The following is a 16,024-nucleotide window of genomic DNA, read 5'->3' on the forward strand; positions in this document are numbered from 1 at the left end:
TTCCAATCAGTAAATAAAGCATATAATATACTACTAATACATTTACATTCAGTCCTTCCTTAAACTAAATAGAATCCCACTTAATGCTGAAATATGACAGTACCTTGGAATTATTTCTTTGAAACAGTCATCCAAAGCTTTATTTTTCAGATATATACCTATAAAAAATAAGAAGTACAGTAACATACAGTGGTTAATATTATTCTCGCATTAAGGATTTATCAACCTAATCTACTCCTCAGGACAGCTGGAAAGATAATGGGGAGAAAATTTATCAACTACTATAGGTATTTTTTTTCAGCATAGCATGACCTGCTTTAATCTTCATAGAAACTGAGGAATTCAGTGTTCTTTTATTTCTGAAAGACCCATTTTCCCCGCTGCCATTGGTGGAACGCTGCCACAGCAGTATCTTGTCGGATTCTTCCTCAGCAGATGTCCACTCAAGTGAAGGCAATCACACTTCACCACAATACAAAGGAAAGTGTCATCAATAACTTCAAATAATGAAGTTCTGACAAGAAACAATCAAGTTTTTCTAAGGGAAGAGAGTATTTTTGCATATAAGCTACAAACGTTAGCTTTATTGATTAAAGTTTACGTTATCTTGCGCATGTACAAAAAGTATGTAATTTCATTTAAAAGTCTGGCATTCATTCAACTTATTACAATAACCTTTCCAGTTGCTATTTTTAAAATTTACATGGCTTTCAATCATTATTTCTCTTTTCTTTTATGTAAGTGTACCATTATAGGGACGCGGTGGCGCTGCGGGTTAAACCGCTGAGCTGTTGATCGGAAGGTCGGCGGTTCGAAACCGCGCAGCGGGGTGAGCTCCCGTTGTTAATCCCAGCTCCTGCCCACCTAGCAGTTCGAAAACATGCAAATGTGAGTAGATCAATAGGTACCGCTTCGGCGGGAAGGTAACAGCGTTCCGAGTCGTCATGCTGGCCACATGACCCGGAAGTGTCTATGACAACGCCAGCTCCAAGGCTTAGAAACGGAGATGAGCACCGCCCCCTAGAGTCGGACTCGACTGGACTTTACGTCAAGGGAAACCTTTACCTTTTACCATTATAGAGTTTCAGTCTGAAACCTGAGTCACAAAAGCCAAACTTCAAAAATATCGACACTAAAAATTCACAAGGATCTGACTTCAATTTCAAACTGCTCCAGTGACAATCATACTCACAAATGCATAGGAAAAATGGGATTATGATGGAAAGCTTATTGAAAATGTTAATTCCTTAGTGTAATACAGAAAAAAATATGAAATTATTAGAACTTTGGAAAAATCTGTAAGTATATATGTATTTATTGCATTTTATAATAATTGTTATGTGTTTGGTTTTATGAGATTTTAACGTTTAGGATTATAGTTGGATTTTATTGTAAACCGCCCAGAGTCCCTCTTTGAATAATTGGAATAATAGATAAATAATAAATAAATAAATAAAATATCATCTTATATCATTTGTAGTGCTATTCAAGGTAATCATAGCTCAAACATCTTTGATGTCATCTTAGCTCAATCAGCTGAATATAAATGACACTTTCACTCCATGATAGTTCTCTCTTGTGGGTAAGAATTAAACCAGAAATCTCTAACTAATCTCTAATTTCACCAAAATCAAGAAATTATAATTCTCAGCTTTGGAACGTATCAGAATTCTATAATAAATATGAAGTTGATTTAGGAACTGATTTATTCTGAAGCTACTAACCAATTTCCACTATCTATACAGTGCAGAGACTTCTGTACTTTCTGTGCTGTGTTGGAAGAAAGGAAAGAAAGCTGTATATGAACAAAAGACCTTTTTTCAAAATTTTAATTTTGATTTGACTAATTCTGGGATTGTGCTTTACTGTGTTTTCTGAGGTTTTGCAAAAGAATAGAAACATTCAGAGCAAAAGGTCATCTGGTGATTTTAGCCACACTAGTAAAAACTAAACTAACATGTTTAGAAATAAATTCAGTTATTTGACTATCTCTGGAAACAGACTGGATATTTACAATATTATTGTATCAGATTAAAAGTTAGCATTTCTGCCTGTCTGTATAAACTACTGTAATACTAAAAGTATAAGATGCTTTATGCTAATAGTTATGCTGAACTATCAATTCACTGCCAAGCTAAAAATGCCAATATATCTCAGAGCTATTCCATCCACAAGACAGCCCCTTGGTCTAATGGGGTATGGACAGATTATACATGGCCTCTTAAAGGGGTACCCTCTCTTTACATTACAATTAATGAAACAGCCTTTGACATCTAACACCTTTCTGAATACACAGAGGATGTGATCATAACAATTTCTTTAAAACTTCTCTGATGAAACACACAAAATATGTAAGTGGCATGCTTCCTTTGGAAAGTTTTCACTTTTGTGCAAACAGCATGCATACATTCTATAAGTAATTACATTTATGTATATAGGTTAAGTTAACTAGATCATTAACTTTATCTCGATAAAATAGTTAAGAGCAGAGACATCACACTGACAACAAAGGTCCGCATAGTTAAAGCAATGGTGTTCCCTGTAGTAACATATGGCTGTGAGAGCTGGACCATAAGGAAGGCTGAGAGAAGGAAGATCGATGCTTTGGAACTGTGGTGTTGGAGGAAAATTCTGAGAGTGCCTTGGACTGCAAGAAGATCCAACCAGTCCATCCTCCAGGAAATAAAGCCAGACTGCTCACTTGAGGGAATGATATTAAAGGCAAAACTGAAATACTTTGGCCACATAATGAGAAGACAGGACACCCTGGAGAAGATGCTGATGCTAGGGAGAGTGGAGGGCAAAAGGAAGAGGGGCCGACCAAGGGCAAGATGGATGGATGATATTCTAGAGGTGACGGACTCGTCCCTGGGGGAGCTGGGGGTGTTGACGACCGACAGGAAGCTCTGGCGTGGGCTGGTCCATGAAGTCACGAAGAGTCGGAAGCGACTGAACGAATAAACAACAATTCTTACAATGCTAGGAGAAAAGCAAATGGATTTCAGTCTTCCCCACTTAGGAAAATTTGTAGCATCAGATCCTTTAAGCTGTAAATTTGGATCTTGTCCTAACAACCAGGAAACACACTGAGACAATGAACTGGTCTCTAATATTTATTGCTAGTACTTAACAGGAATCCTAACAAACTGAAGAAGCGTGGGAAAAACCCAGACATATAACCCCCAAGGGTTAAGGCGGTCCCGATCTGTGTCTCTTTGAATGGCTGAACAATTCCTCAGTGCTACGCATGCGCTTGACAGTCTGGATGGGAGCCCCCTGCTCGCCATCCTTACTCATGACAGATCTCCTGGATATTACTACTTCTTGCTTTACTGTCATTTTAATTTTTTACTTTCTTACTACTTCAGGGAAGGAAACTATACAAATCTAATGCAAAATCTAATGTGATATCACTAGATAATACTGTCTGTTGTAGTTTCTGCAGCATATCAGCTCTGGCATTAGTATTATAATTCTCATATTACTCCATTTTGTGATTTTTTTCTAGCATACATATTATAGTATTCACAAGCAGCATATTATACAGGTAGCCCTCAGTTACTGTGGAGTCCTTGGTACTCTCTGAGCCTGGTTGTTTTCTTGCACACGTTTAATGTCATGGTCAGATCACGCCCTGGTTACCGTGAGATTCTCCTGTGCCACCCTCTCCGCAGGGAGGCAGGACCTATTTGATTGGTCCGCCCCCAGCAACTGATGGACCCAATGTGGTTTCAGAGGGAGCTGGGGGTTATACCTGAGGACCTGCTGCACAGTCTGGTGGAGTCCCTGGCTGCAGCCTGGAATAGGGAGGCAGCCGGGGCCCTGGATAGGATCGCCCCTGTGCGGCCTCTCTTGCTTCATTCAACCTGACACTCCCCTTGGTTTACGGAGGAGTTGAAGGTTTTGAAGAAGCTTAGGAGATGTCTAGAGTGCCGCTGGAGGAAGAAAAAGACTGAACCCGACCAAACAGGAGCTAGAGCCGCAATTAAGGCCTACCTTGTGGCGGTAAGGGCAGCGAAACGTCAGTATTTCTCCGCTCTTATTGCATCTGCAGAATGCTGCCCAGCAGCCCTGTTTAGGATCACATGATCCCTGTTAGGGAAAGGGGTCCCGGAAAATCATCTACAGGGCCGTGCCGAGGAGTTTTCAGAGCATCTGCAGGATAAAATCGCTCGGATTCGCTCTCAGTTGGACTCCAAGCATGAAACAGGGTCTGGGGAGATGCCCAGGGAACATACTTACCCAGTTATCTGGGAACGGTTTGATCCTGTTGGACCTGTGGAAGTGGACAAGATCCTCTGGACTGTAAATGCCACCACCTGTCAATTAGATCCATGCCTCTCCTGGCTGGTGAAGACAGCACGGGAGGTGACGTGTGGTTGGGTCCAGTTGATGGTAAAATACATCCTTGCGGGAGGGGGTGTTTCTGATGGCCTTTAAGGAGGCGCTGGTGCGCCCCCTCCTCAAGAAACCATCACTGGATCCTACCATGCTGGATAATTTTCATCCAGTCTCCCACCTCCTTTTTATGGGGAAGGTGGTTGAGAAGGTGGTGGCACTGCAGCTCCAGAGGATCCTGGAGGAAGTGGATTATCTAGACCCCTTTCAGTCAGGTTTCAGGCCCGGATATGGGACAGAAACAGCATTGGTGGCATTTATGGATGATCTCTGGCAGGAGCAGGATGGAGGCAGTGCATCTATCCTTGCTCTCCTTGACCTCTCAGTGGCTTTTGATACCATCGACCATGGTATCCTTTTGGGGCGGCTCAGGGAGTTGGGGGTGGGCGGCATAGTGTTGTGCTGGTTTACCTCCTTCCTCCAGGGCCAGTCCCAGTCAGTGTTAATGGGGAGAAGAGATCGGCCCAACGGCCCCTCCTTTGTGGGGTGCCGCAGGGATCGGTACTCTCCCCTCTCCTTTTTAACATCTACATGAAACCGCTGGGTGAGATCATCCGTTTCCATGGGATGAGGTATCATCAATATGCTGATGATACTCAACTATACATCTCCATCCTGGAGGAAGTAAGTGATGCTGTGACTGCCCTTTCCAGGTGCCTGCGGGCTGTTGGGTCTGGATGGGGAACAACAGGCTTCAGCTGAACCCTGGTAAGATGGAGTGGCTGTGGGTTAATGGACCCTCGGCTCCTAGGAATTTGCCATCTTTGATTCTGGATGGGGTTGCACTGCACCAGACAGACCCGGTGAGTAACTTGGGATCCTCTTGGACTCACAACTCCTGCTCGAAGAGCAGGTGGCAGTCGTGGCCAGGAGGGCCTTTGTGCAATTTTGTGTTGTGCGCCAGTTATGGCCCTTCCTGGAGCGAGAGGCCCTTCGAACGGTCACTCACACCCTGGTCATCTGCCATATAGACTACTACAATGCGCTCTACATGGGGCTACCCTTGAAGAGTATCCAGAAGCTACAGCTGGTCCAAAATGCAGCCGCACGGGCAGTTTTTGGTGCCTCAAAATCACACGTTACTCCCTTTCAAGGCGTTAGTTATCACCTTTAAAGCCCTACATGGCATGGGTCCAGGTTACCTAAGGGACCGTCTCATCCTCGTTACATCAACCCGTCCCACCCGGTCATGCAGAGAGGGCATGCTACGGACCCCGTCTGCAAGAGAATTCCATCTGGTGGGGTCCAGGAGGCGGGCCTTCTCTGCAGCAGCTCCCGCCCTTTGGAACATCCTTCCCCTGGAAGTGAGGTTGGCCTCCTCTCTTCTGGACTTCAGGAAACGGCTGAAGACCTAGTTTTGTCACCATGCCTGGAGTGGGGAGAGGAAGAGCCACTCTTGGGGCTGGTTGGTTTCCTAGTCCTGCCAGGACCGGTTCCAGTCCCCTTTGGGTGGAATTAGATCTGCCATCACTTGGATTTTATTATATTTTATAAGTATATTAATTTATACTATTCTGATTTTACTGTATTTTATACTGTTTTATTGTGAACCGCCCAGGGTCCCCCGAGTGGGGGAGATGGGCGGTAATAAAAATATGACAAATAAATAAAATAAATAATTGCCTGACTAGGCAACATCTTCAGTGCGAAGAGGGAATGGGCCTTGCTCTCTGTTTATATATAGTGGTTTGCCCTACTTGTGTTGGTGAGGGTGTTCTCTCTTTGGTAGTTCCTTGATTAGGCTGTTGTCTGCTGCTTGTTTGCTTGACTGAGTTAATAGTTCCTTGATTAGGGTATTGTGTACTGCTTGCTTGTTCTCTGGTGTTAATCTTTGCATATCTGAGTGTTGATTGCTGGCGAGGAGGTGTTCTGGTCTTTTAGCTTTCTTATTGTCTCTTTTGAATGGTATGTAAATGTTGTTTACCTCTATGTGTCTGCTGATGGCTGCTTAACGTAAAAGATATTCAAAATACCTATGTAAAACAACTGGATGGTCTATAGTAGACCAACATAAATAAATAAGTAAATAAATTACAGTTATAACACATTTAATCAACATTAAAAAACTTATTTGGGATCACTTATTTCTTGTCCCACTACAAATGTTGATGCCTTACTAATCAAATTTTGAATTTCTATTGATATGTGTATTTAGATAAAAGATCTTTCTCTTGGGAAAGAATGAGTTTCTTGTAAAAAAAACCCCTCAATGTTAGGTTTTAAATTACCTAATTTAGAGAACATCTGTTTCCTCTTAGAAGGACATATAAGACTTTTTCCATTCCAGAAAATGATTAAGATATGTCAAAAAATGCACATTAAGCAGCCATAATAGTCATAGGTCAAGTGGAAAAATAATTTCCATAACTGGGATAAACTTTTAAAATAATTTAAAATGAAGTACGAACACTCACAAAGGAAAAAAGTAAAAAGTAAAAGAAGACTTAAAAAGAACCAAAGGAAAAATACAATGAAAAAAGGAAACTGAAGAAAACAAAAAACAAAAACTGTACTCCAGGGATTCACTCCTCATCTATCCCAAGCCAAGGTGGCCCATCTCCCTCTAGAAAAATGTAAAAAGAAAAAAAATAAATATTTCAACACTACCTCTTCTTTTCTTCAGATGAGTCTACTACAATAAAGTTCTGTCCAGCCATTGGATCAAAAAACTTCACAAAGGACTCCAGGGATAATTTTTTTTAAAATTATTGGAAAAAGAAAATGAATTAATCAATTTTTGTTTTGTTGCTAAATGAACTTTACTGAATAACTTCTGCTTCTAAACCATCTGTGTGGGCAGATTTTTTTTATATTTCATTCCAAAGATCCCACTTGCTGAGATAAGATCCCACTTACCAAGATAAATGCAGGATATGAAGCTGTACTATAGATTCCAAGAATCTCACAAAATAGGATTGGGGGTTTATACTGAATAGAATCAGATGTCTGTACAATAAGCAGTTTCAATACAACCTGGCTTGTATTCCAGCTTCAGTTTTAAAAAAACTGACATTTATTTCTCTATAAATGCAGTTACAGACTGATTCTGCTCAGCATTATAAGGAATATTTAAAAATCATAAATTCCTAAGAACTAGGCCCTGTAACTGGGTAATATCCTCTTGAATGCCTATATTTTTAAAACTATTTCTAGTTCCATTATATATTTCAAGCTGAGTCACCCTTGTTTTGTGTGAATCAATACAGTTTTTAATGCCACTATTTTCTGATCTAATATATCGGATACCTACTTCATCTCTGAAAAGCACTGTTTCACATCATGCACTGCAATCCTTTTAAGTTCAGTTCTTCTAGAAGGCAGTAACTGATGGGCTTCTGAAGTGAAGCAATTCCACAGAACTTTCTCAGTTACCTTTTCTAGTCAGGAATAACTTCAGTCAAAGCTAAAGCTTTCTGCTGTTCTTCAGTTTGCTCAAGAAACTGCCTTCCCTCAGAAGGGGGGTGATCCTTGTTTTCCCATAATTTATCACCACAAAGCAGTATTATAAATGAAGAAAAACAGAAGTTTTCTGCTTACCAGATAAACTCTGAATCTGGGAAAGATCTAGTATCAGTTTATCACCAAGCTAATCAGAAGTCCAAAGAAAGCCCAAACTAGAAGGTTCTTCTACAGTGATGCAACACTTTGCCAAACAGAATCAATCACACTGATACATTTGTATATAAGCCTATTTCTATGTATTAGTTTTCCCCATTTTTGCATGGGAGAGGTGGAGGAGAAGAAAGCTTTAAAAAAGCTCTACTATAAGATATTCAAGAAAGGTGGTATAAGAGTAGGAAGTAAAAAAAAGTGGAAATCAAGAACAGTGTCACTGGAACAGACTTTCTGTAAAAAGGCCAAAAAAGAATTTAGAACAGTATTCTCATTCTCTCGCTTTTAACAATGCTATTATTTTTAGAACATGACACAGAACAGTAAGAGATGGGGGGTAAAAACCTGACTACCAAAGCAAAGCATATTTTACTTCCTATAAAGCATGAGGGGACTTCCTGTCTTTCTCAAGTTATCTGATGTTTTAATTGTAGTTCAGATACCTTTTTGTTATTCATCTCTTTTCCTATGGAATATTGCAGTCCAGTTGGTGGAAAGGATTAAGATGGTGGATTGGAGACAGATGGTATGGCATTTCATTAGGAAATCTAGTATAAGATTTGGCTGCTCCCATAGATGAATGTATACCTCCTTTTCTGTATTGTATGAAAAAAATAAAGTAGGATGTTATCATACTTACCATTCAAGGTCCTGTTTTCTTCAGTTACAGGGGGACAAGGTTCTGTAAAGTATGCAAAAAAATACTGTAGTGATCACAATAGAGAAAACCTCCCCCATTACGATACTATGTACAAACATTCTGGGGAAAAAACCCTCAAAAAACAAAAAACAAAAAGCCAAAAGCTTTACTCAAGAAAAAATAACCAAGAGTTGAATATTAGCCACACAAAATATTAGCCCTAAGAAATGTGAGCACTAAACTGAAGAGAAAGCTATTTCCAACTATATGTACTTCCTTGACAAATGCAATCATTTTAAATACATGAAGTGTGAGTAGTGTTCATGCCCATAAAAAGTATACTAGTATTCTGCTCTAAAATGTAGGATACTATTTAGCTAATGACAAACATACTTGACATCTATTGGAGAATGCAAAAATCAGGATAGCCAAACTGAACTGCATTAACATCTTATGTCTCAGTAAGGGAAAAGTCTTAATGATTTCCTTGGTGCCTCTAGAAGGTATCTGTGATGGTGCAGAGATACTGTCTAGTGGCTAAGATGAAGCAGTATTCATAGACAGTTTGTTGCACTGCAGCAACCATCACAAAAAGTATCAACAGGACAGGGGGTCAAAAATATACATTTCATGAACCACACGCACGCTGTTGTCACAGCACCCTTTTTGGAGCTCCTAAGAGCCCCTTTCAGGGTAGATGAAGCCAAAATATATGGACTTTTCATCATTTGGGGGTCGGATGGCTCTGAGGAGCAGTGCCACCTTACAAAGCCTTCCGCCATTTGAACTATCCTCAAACAAATCAAAACTTCCCAAGGCTGAAGACACCAATTCCTCTCTTTAATATCGCCCCCCAACATACGCAAAAACAGGAACACAATGTTCAACCACATCTACTCAGATGACTTCCTTTTTCAGAGAGTTCTTCCGTCTCTTGAAGAAAACACAGGGCAGTCTTTTTTATCAATAGAGGAAGCTGTAACACTGGAAAAAAGTGTCTCAGTGTCATAGCACCCTCTAAAGATTTTTTTTAAAGCTGCAGCATTTTGTATTTTCTATTACCAATAAGAAAATAAAGAAAAATACTATTAAAAAAATAAAGAAAAGAAAAACTAAAAAGCAGTCTGCCAAATTTGGGTTGAGTACACAACATGCAAACCCACGTATAGCCCATGAGTGTCAGAAGTTAGGCACACTTGCCCTGGGATCTGCTATGCTTCATGAATGCTTCAAAAGCTGCAAAACTTTTAGAATCAAAGGATTAAACGATGTTTCCATCTAATTTCAGACAAAAATAACAGCATGTTTCTCTCTCTCCTTTACTATTTAATATTTAAAAAATATAATAAAGCAAAAGGAGGACATATTCTGGACCATGTCCAGAAGAGCCATTTATATGAAACTGAAATTGACTTACACACTTGAATCAAAGGGTCTTGAGTCTGCTAATTGCCTTTTTCTAGGCTATGAATAGAAGCAGCATAATCCTGTTGGCAGTTCTTGATTGCTCAGTGTCATTTTGATATTAAGAGTCATGGCATCTTATATAAAATCTCAGCAAAAAAAACACCTTTAAAGTACTGGTAATTTTTGAGAACACTAGTGTGTGGTTGTGGAATGCACTATAATTCCTCCTAACAGATAATACGGCATCCAAAGACACAGATTTATGTAATTTGTTTATTTTTTTGAAAGCTACTGCACCATGCATATAATCCTGAATATTTCTTCTCAGATTTAGGGATGGAATAGCCAAATGAGAAAACCCGATTTTCAGGTATGAAAAATAATTCAATATGCAGTTTTGTTTTGTTTTTTAAAAGTTAAGTGTATCAGCTGTCATTTCACAAAACATCGTTACTAATCCAAGCGCACGTGCGCGTGCTCTCTATATAGTATATATATATATATATATATATTAAACTGCACATGCTACTACTTTGAAGATATAAATCAAGACACTTTCATTAGTCAATCTAGAAGCTTGGAATGACATTACAAGCAGTATAAATTGAGAAGAAAATGAAAATGATCACACTTTCAAACATCCTACAGTAGTCAGCTAGAAGGCACAAAAGTAAGATTGCACAGAACTGCTTTGGAGGAAGGACCAGATGCAGAGCAAAACGATTAAAGGGAGAAGCAGCCAACATCTAGAAAAGAAACCTATAATCACTCACAACCTGAGAATTGTCTAGGAAACCTAGTCCCTGAATGTTATTTTAATCATGTAAAAGTTGGGCAAAGCTGGTTTGTTGTAAGCTGTTTGTGTTGTTCTTAAAGTTCACTAAGTCATGATCATGGCTCTGATGCTACTAGATTTTGCTAGGTTACATATAGATCCTGCACTATCCAAAGAGCATAAGCTACATAGCAACAATAAAATTCAGTCTTCCAGAGGTTTCCCTAAGTTGATTAGACAATCAAATTTAAAGAAGAGGACAAAGATGTTGACAGTATGAACATTTACCACAGGATAAGAAATATGAACTTTATACACATTCTTTTCTGATTACTACTGTATTAAGAGTTTGGGACAAAAAAACCTCATAATTTCACATCACCAAAATACTGTATAATTGTGAAACAACAAAATGAAATATCTCTAAGCCAGCAAAAACCCTCCTCTGCGGTATTCAAATGCTGCAAGTTAAACAGTTGTTCATACGCATATGCAAGAAGCATTTCAGAACCATTCACTCTGCAACAAAATCTAGGACTCATGCAATTAATTTGAAGTGAACTGTTATGAATAATAAGACATGGAATTGGCAGCAATACACATGAATTTACGCTTCAGCTATATGAGACTGTATGGGATTACTCAGAATGATGATTTTGATGCAGAGAACACTTGTACCCATGCACCCATGCTTATGTGCACTGTGGAATTTGTCCTTATTTTTGCTTTGCTGAGCCAGAGCAACCAACTGAGGCAGTGTAGACACAACTCAGTTCTTTGCTGGTTTAAGGCAGAGTGATGCACTTCTGCAAAGATCACTTCACAGCTGCTGCACGAAAGAGTCACAGACATGGAGATTTTTTGGCTTTCCACATTCTCCCTAGGAATCAACAAGTCATGGCTTCTCAGTATATGCATAATAAGTCCATGCATAATATGCTAATTGTGTAAAGATAAATCATCACTGAAGAAACTCACACTTTTCCAAAAGTTATAGTAATCTGAAGAACTTCATCCCTAACAATATTCGTCATCCTTCTCCATTCTAAACAGCAAAAAATTTTTTACCTTTTAAAAGCTTTGACCTGATTAACTGCAATTTTATTGTTGTTTTGCTGTTTTATAATACATGTTAGTTTATCCATTATTATTTAGTCATGGTTTATTGTAAAAAAATGAAAATCTCCCAGTGCAATGCAAAATTAGCATACACTAGGTTAATCCATTATCGGAAATAAATCAGACTGCAAATGTGAAATAATCTGATTAGTATTCATAGGAAAAATATTAAAATATAAAATACAGCAAAATAGTAATTAACTGCAGAAATTGAGGTTAATGTATACAAAGTTCTCTAGCAGCAGTATTTTTCTCAATGAAGCATGTTATGTTTCACCTCTGGAAAATTTCTGCCAATTACTCAATTACCTTGTAGCAGCAATACCTTGAACACAAATCACCATATATTCCTGGCCAACATTTTAAAAAATCCACTATAGAGTGGAAAACTGCATGCCTTCTCAATAACATCTTGAAGAGTTTATATATTGTTGATCCTTATTCAATTCAATTCAGTTGATTTTATTACGGTCACTGACCAGTACAAGATACAATTCTATAAAAATATGCACATTAGCTATTAGCCATAAAATATGAGCCATCTAAATTAAAATAATTTTAAATTTGAGTTTACAAGTTCCAATTAAGTGTTAAAATCACACTTTGGATCACAATGTAAGTGAGCCCCTTAATCAAGTTTAAAAACAATCTTATTAATTTGCATTATCATGACTAATATTCTATCAGGTAAAAGCATCTATAAAAATATATGTAAAATATTAAAAGGAGTGATAAAAAGAGTAAAATATCATATATAAAATGTGATATATAGACCACAAAGTTATTACAAGGGATATATTACTACATTTTTCCAATCATAATCTGATGTATCTTCATAGCAGCTGCGCAGAATCTGGCTACTTGCGCCGTGACTGTTTGATATTAATCTATAAGTAACATTTGCATACAATCTATATCTTTCCATCTAGGGCATTTACTAATCAAAGGTAATATTAGTTTACTCCTGAGCTCTTTATAAAAAGGACAACGGAGAAGCATGTGGTCTGTAGTTTCTATCTCTCCATTGTTACAAGGGCACCGCCTTGCAGCTATTGGGATTTTTTTGTATCTACCTTCCAAGACTGCAGAAGGGAGTGCATCGCTATGAGCTAGGGAGAAAGCTTTCCACTGGCTAGGAATTTCAAGTTGAGAAAGGTAGTTAGCAGTATTGACAATATATTTAATATGCTCTGAAGATAGGAAATGAGGGGCCTTCTGTAAGTCCATTTGTCTCTCTATATCCTTTATCCTTTGCTTCAGGGTCAATTTTGCCTGTTCGTAATCCATCCTAAGAATTGAATGTGTAGAAAATCCTAGCTTTGCGAAGCTAAATTCAATATTCTTTAACCAAGAGGATTGGAAGTAATCTTGAAAAATGAGTGGTGCTAAACCTTGGGGATAATGCTTGAGTTTTAGCCAAAGGTTCAAGGAGGCTAGACGCACTCTTGCCTTGACTTTTATCATGCCAACTTCCAATCGAAGTTGAGCGTTTGTCACACATTTGGGCATTTGGAGTACTGCTCTAATAAATTTGGACTGCACTCTTTCCAGAGGTGTAACGCCTGAAGTCGGAGCACCAACGCAGGACCCGTAAAGGAGCTGGGCTAATGACTTTGCCTGGAAGAGCTTAAGAGCTGCTGGAATATAGTGCCCGCCTTTGCTTCGGAAAACCTTTAGAATGGCATTGGCTAATTTTTGTCCAGAATCAGCTGCATAATCAAAGTGAGGTTTCCTAGATCCAGTGGCATGCACAACTACCCCTAGGTATTTGAAGCTTGTCACTTGCTCTATTCTGTTCCCATTTATATGCCAGGAGCGAAGTTTTGGCCTTTTAGCGAAGGTCATTATCTTTGTTTTCTGATAATTTATTTCTAACTGATTATTAATACAATATTGGGCCAAGGATGTCAAAGCTCTCTTGAGACCTATAGGAGTCCTAGAGAGTATGACCGCATCGTCTGCATACAGCAGCAGGGCAATACTTTGGTCCCCTAATTTAGGAGGATGAAAGTCTGGGTGACTTAGGCATCTTACCATATCATTAATGTAAAAGTTAAAAAGTAAGGGAGCCAAAATGCAGCCCTGTTTCACCCCCTTTTGTACTTTCATTGGCTTGGACAGTGACCCAGATCTATTGCACCTGACCTTCAAGGCCATATCAGAATGTAGGGCACGTATTAGGTAGAGAGGCCTGCTATCTATTGAGGTGGCTTCCAACTTCTCCCACAGCTTAGGCCTAGATATAGAATCAAAAGCTGCCTTTATGTCTATGTAAGCAGCATACAATGATGTTATCTTGTTGGTACAATATTTTTCAATCAAATGTTGAAGAATCAGACATTGTTCAATAGTTCCTCTGCCCTCTCGAAAGCCAGCCTGTTCGTCCGCTATAAGATTTCTCTGGTCCAGCCAGTCTTTGAGTTTTCCTTGCAAATGTCTAGCATATAGCTTGCTAATTATATTCAGTAGACTAATAGGTTGGTAATTGGCAGGATCATTTGTCTTCCCTTTTTTAAAAATCAGGACTATGATAGCCAGGCCCCAATCCTCTGGGATTCTCCCCGAATTATCAATATAGGTAAAAAGTGATGCTAAAATTGGGGACCACCATTCAACATTATTCCTTAATACTTCCGCTGAAATAAAATCCATTCCCGGAGTCTTCCCTTTTCTAAGTTGTCCAATAAGAAATTTGATTTCAGCCACCGAGACTGGGGGCCACTCGGTTCGACCTTTGTTCATTTGTGTCAACATTGCATTGTTAGTGTCATGAGTACTGATGGCGAGCAGGAGGGGGCCTCTATCCAAGGGGGAAAACGCATGCGTAGTACTGAGGAATTAAGCAGCCATTCAAAGAGACACAGATCAGACCCGCCTTAACTTTTGGGGTTTATCTGTCTGGGTTTTCCCACGCTTCTTCAGTTTGTTAGGATTCCGTCTTATGTAGCAGTAATAAACACTAGAGACCTACTCCTTGTCTCAGCGTGATTCCTGGCTGTTAGGACAGTTAGGATCCTCATACATTTTCTGGAAATGGTATTCCCACATCTCTGGTGAAATGTGAGAGTCTAGAATAGTAGATGATCTGACAGTCTGATTGGATAATAGTTGCCAAAAAAGAGAGGCATGTTGGCAGAGTGCTAGAAAGCATTTGGCCCAGGAGAGATCAGAAAAGTCACACACCAGGCATTTCTATAAAAATAATTTTATTTACAGAAAACAAACATATTTAAAGGCTGTTTGCTGAGAGGAGAGATTTCTCTCAGCTGTATATTCTCTGCAAGCCTACACAGAAGGGAAACTGAAACTAAAACAAGTTCAGGCAAGTTCCTCCCTTAGGCAATGCAACCATTAACACGTGAAAAGGGGACAATTAAATTCAACCTCTTCACCTGGCCAAAATGATTAGTTACCATAGTAACCTTAATCTGTAGTAGAAAACATACTAACAAGGCATTCTTCAGTTTGGCAGCTTCAATAAGATGTTTCCACATGGTTTTCATGTCCTGCTTCTTATCAGCCAGTTTCTTATACTGTTTTTTGCTAGCAAGGAGGCGTTCATGAGATTTTGTATTTGCGTTGTTAATAGACTCTGTCTCGGATTTATATAAGTGATAAGCTGCAGTGAGGGCTTTCTTAGCTTCAACACATTCTTTGTCGAACCATGTCTTAGAGAAAGTCACAACCCTTTTGCTGTCAGGGTTAGTAATGCGAGTCAATACTGGTTGTAATTTTTGTATTAAATTTTTATACAAAATCAATGGGTCTTGTGAGGTATTGGGAGACATAAACGATGATCGAATTATTTGTAAATCATCCTCTGCCAATGTCTTCCTCACCCTTTGATCAAGTTGTAAGGTCCATCTGGCATGACAACTTACTTGTTCTGCTGGTACAATGACATGGGTAAAATATGTCTCCGGCCGCATCTGACTAGTAGGTATCTTCAAATGTAGACATAAAGGAAGATGGTCATTTTCTAGATGAGGAAGCACCTTAAAGGACTCCACTGAATGTAATGGGTTAATAGAGACTAGCATATAATCAATAGTACTTTTCCTAGTTCCAGCCAT

At 39.0% G+C, this 16,024-nt stretch overlaps 1 protein-coding gene across 3 annotated transcripts in view; it reads right to left on the minus strand.

Annotated features, from left to right (window-relative positions):
• The window catches only part of LOC134503705 (cytochrome b5 reductase 4), a 50,755-nt gene that overhangs the window by 20,269 nt on the left and 14,462 nt on the right, over positions 1-16,024 (minus strand). For all 3 annotated transcript variants that reach the window (XR_010068574.1, XM_063312618.1, XM_063312610.1), the window contains exons 5-6: positions 8,651-8,692; positions 104-158 (exon numbers count right to left, since the gene is read on the minus strand). Coding sequence is in view for 2 of the 3 variants with exons in the window: in XM_063312618.1 (XP_063168688.1) it covers positions 104-158; positions 8,651-8,692 (97 nt within the window). In the remaining variant the exon portion in view is untranslated. The remainder of the gene's footprint in view (positions 1-103; positions 159-8,650; positions 8,693-16,024) is intronic.

This window comes from Candoia aspera, chromosome 1, assembly GCF_035149785.1.
Source record: "Candoia aspera isolate rCanAsp1 chromosome 1, rCanAsp1.hap2, whole genome shotgun sequence".
Classification (NCBI taxonomy): Eukaryota; Metazoa; Chordata; class Lepidosauria; order Squamata; family Boidae; genus Candoia; species Candoia aspera.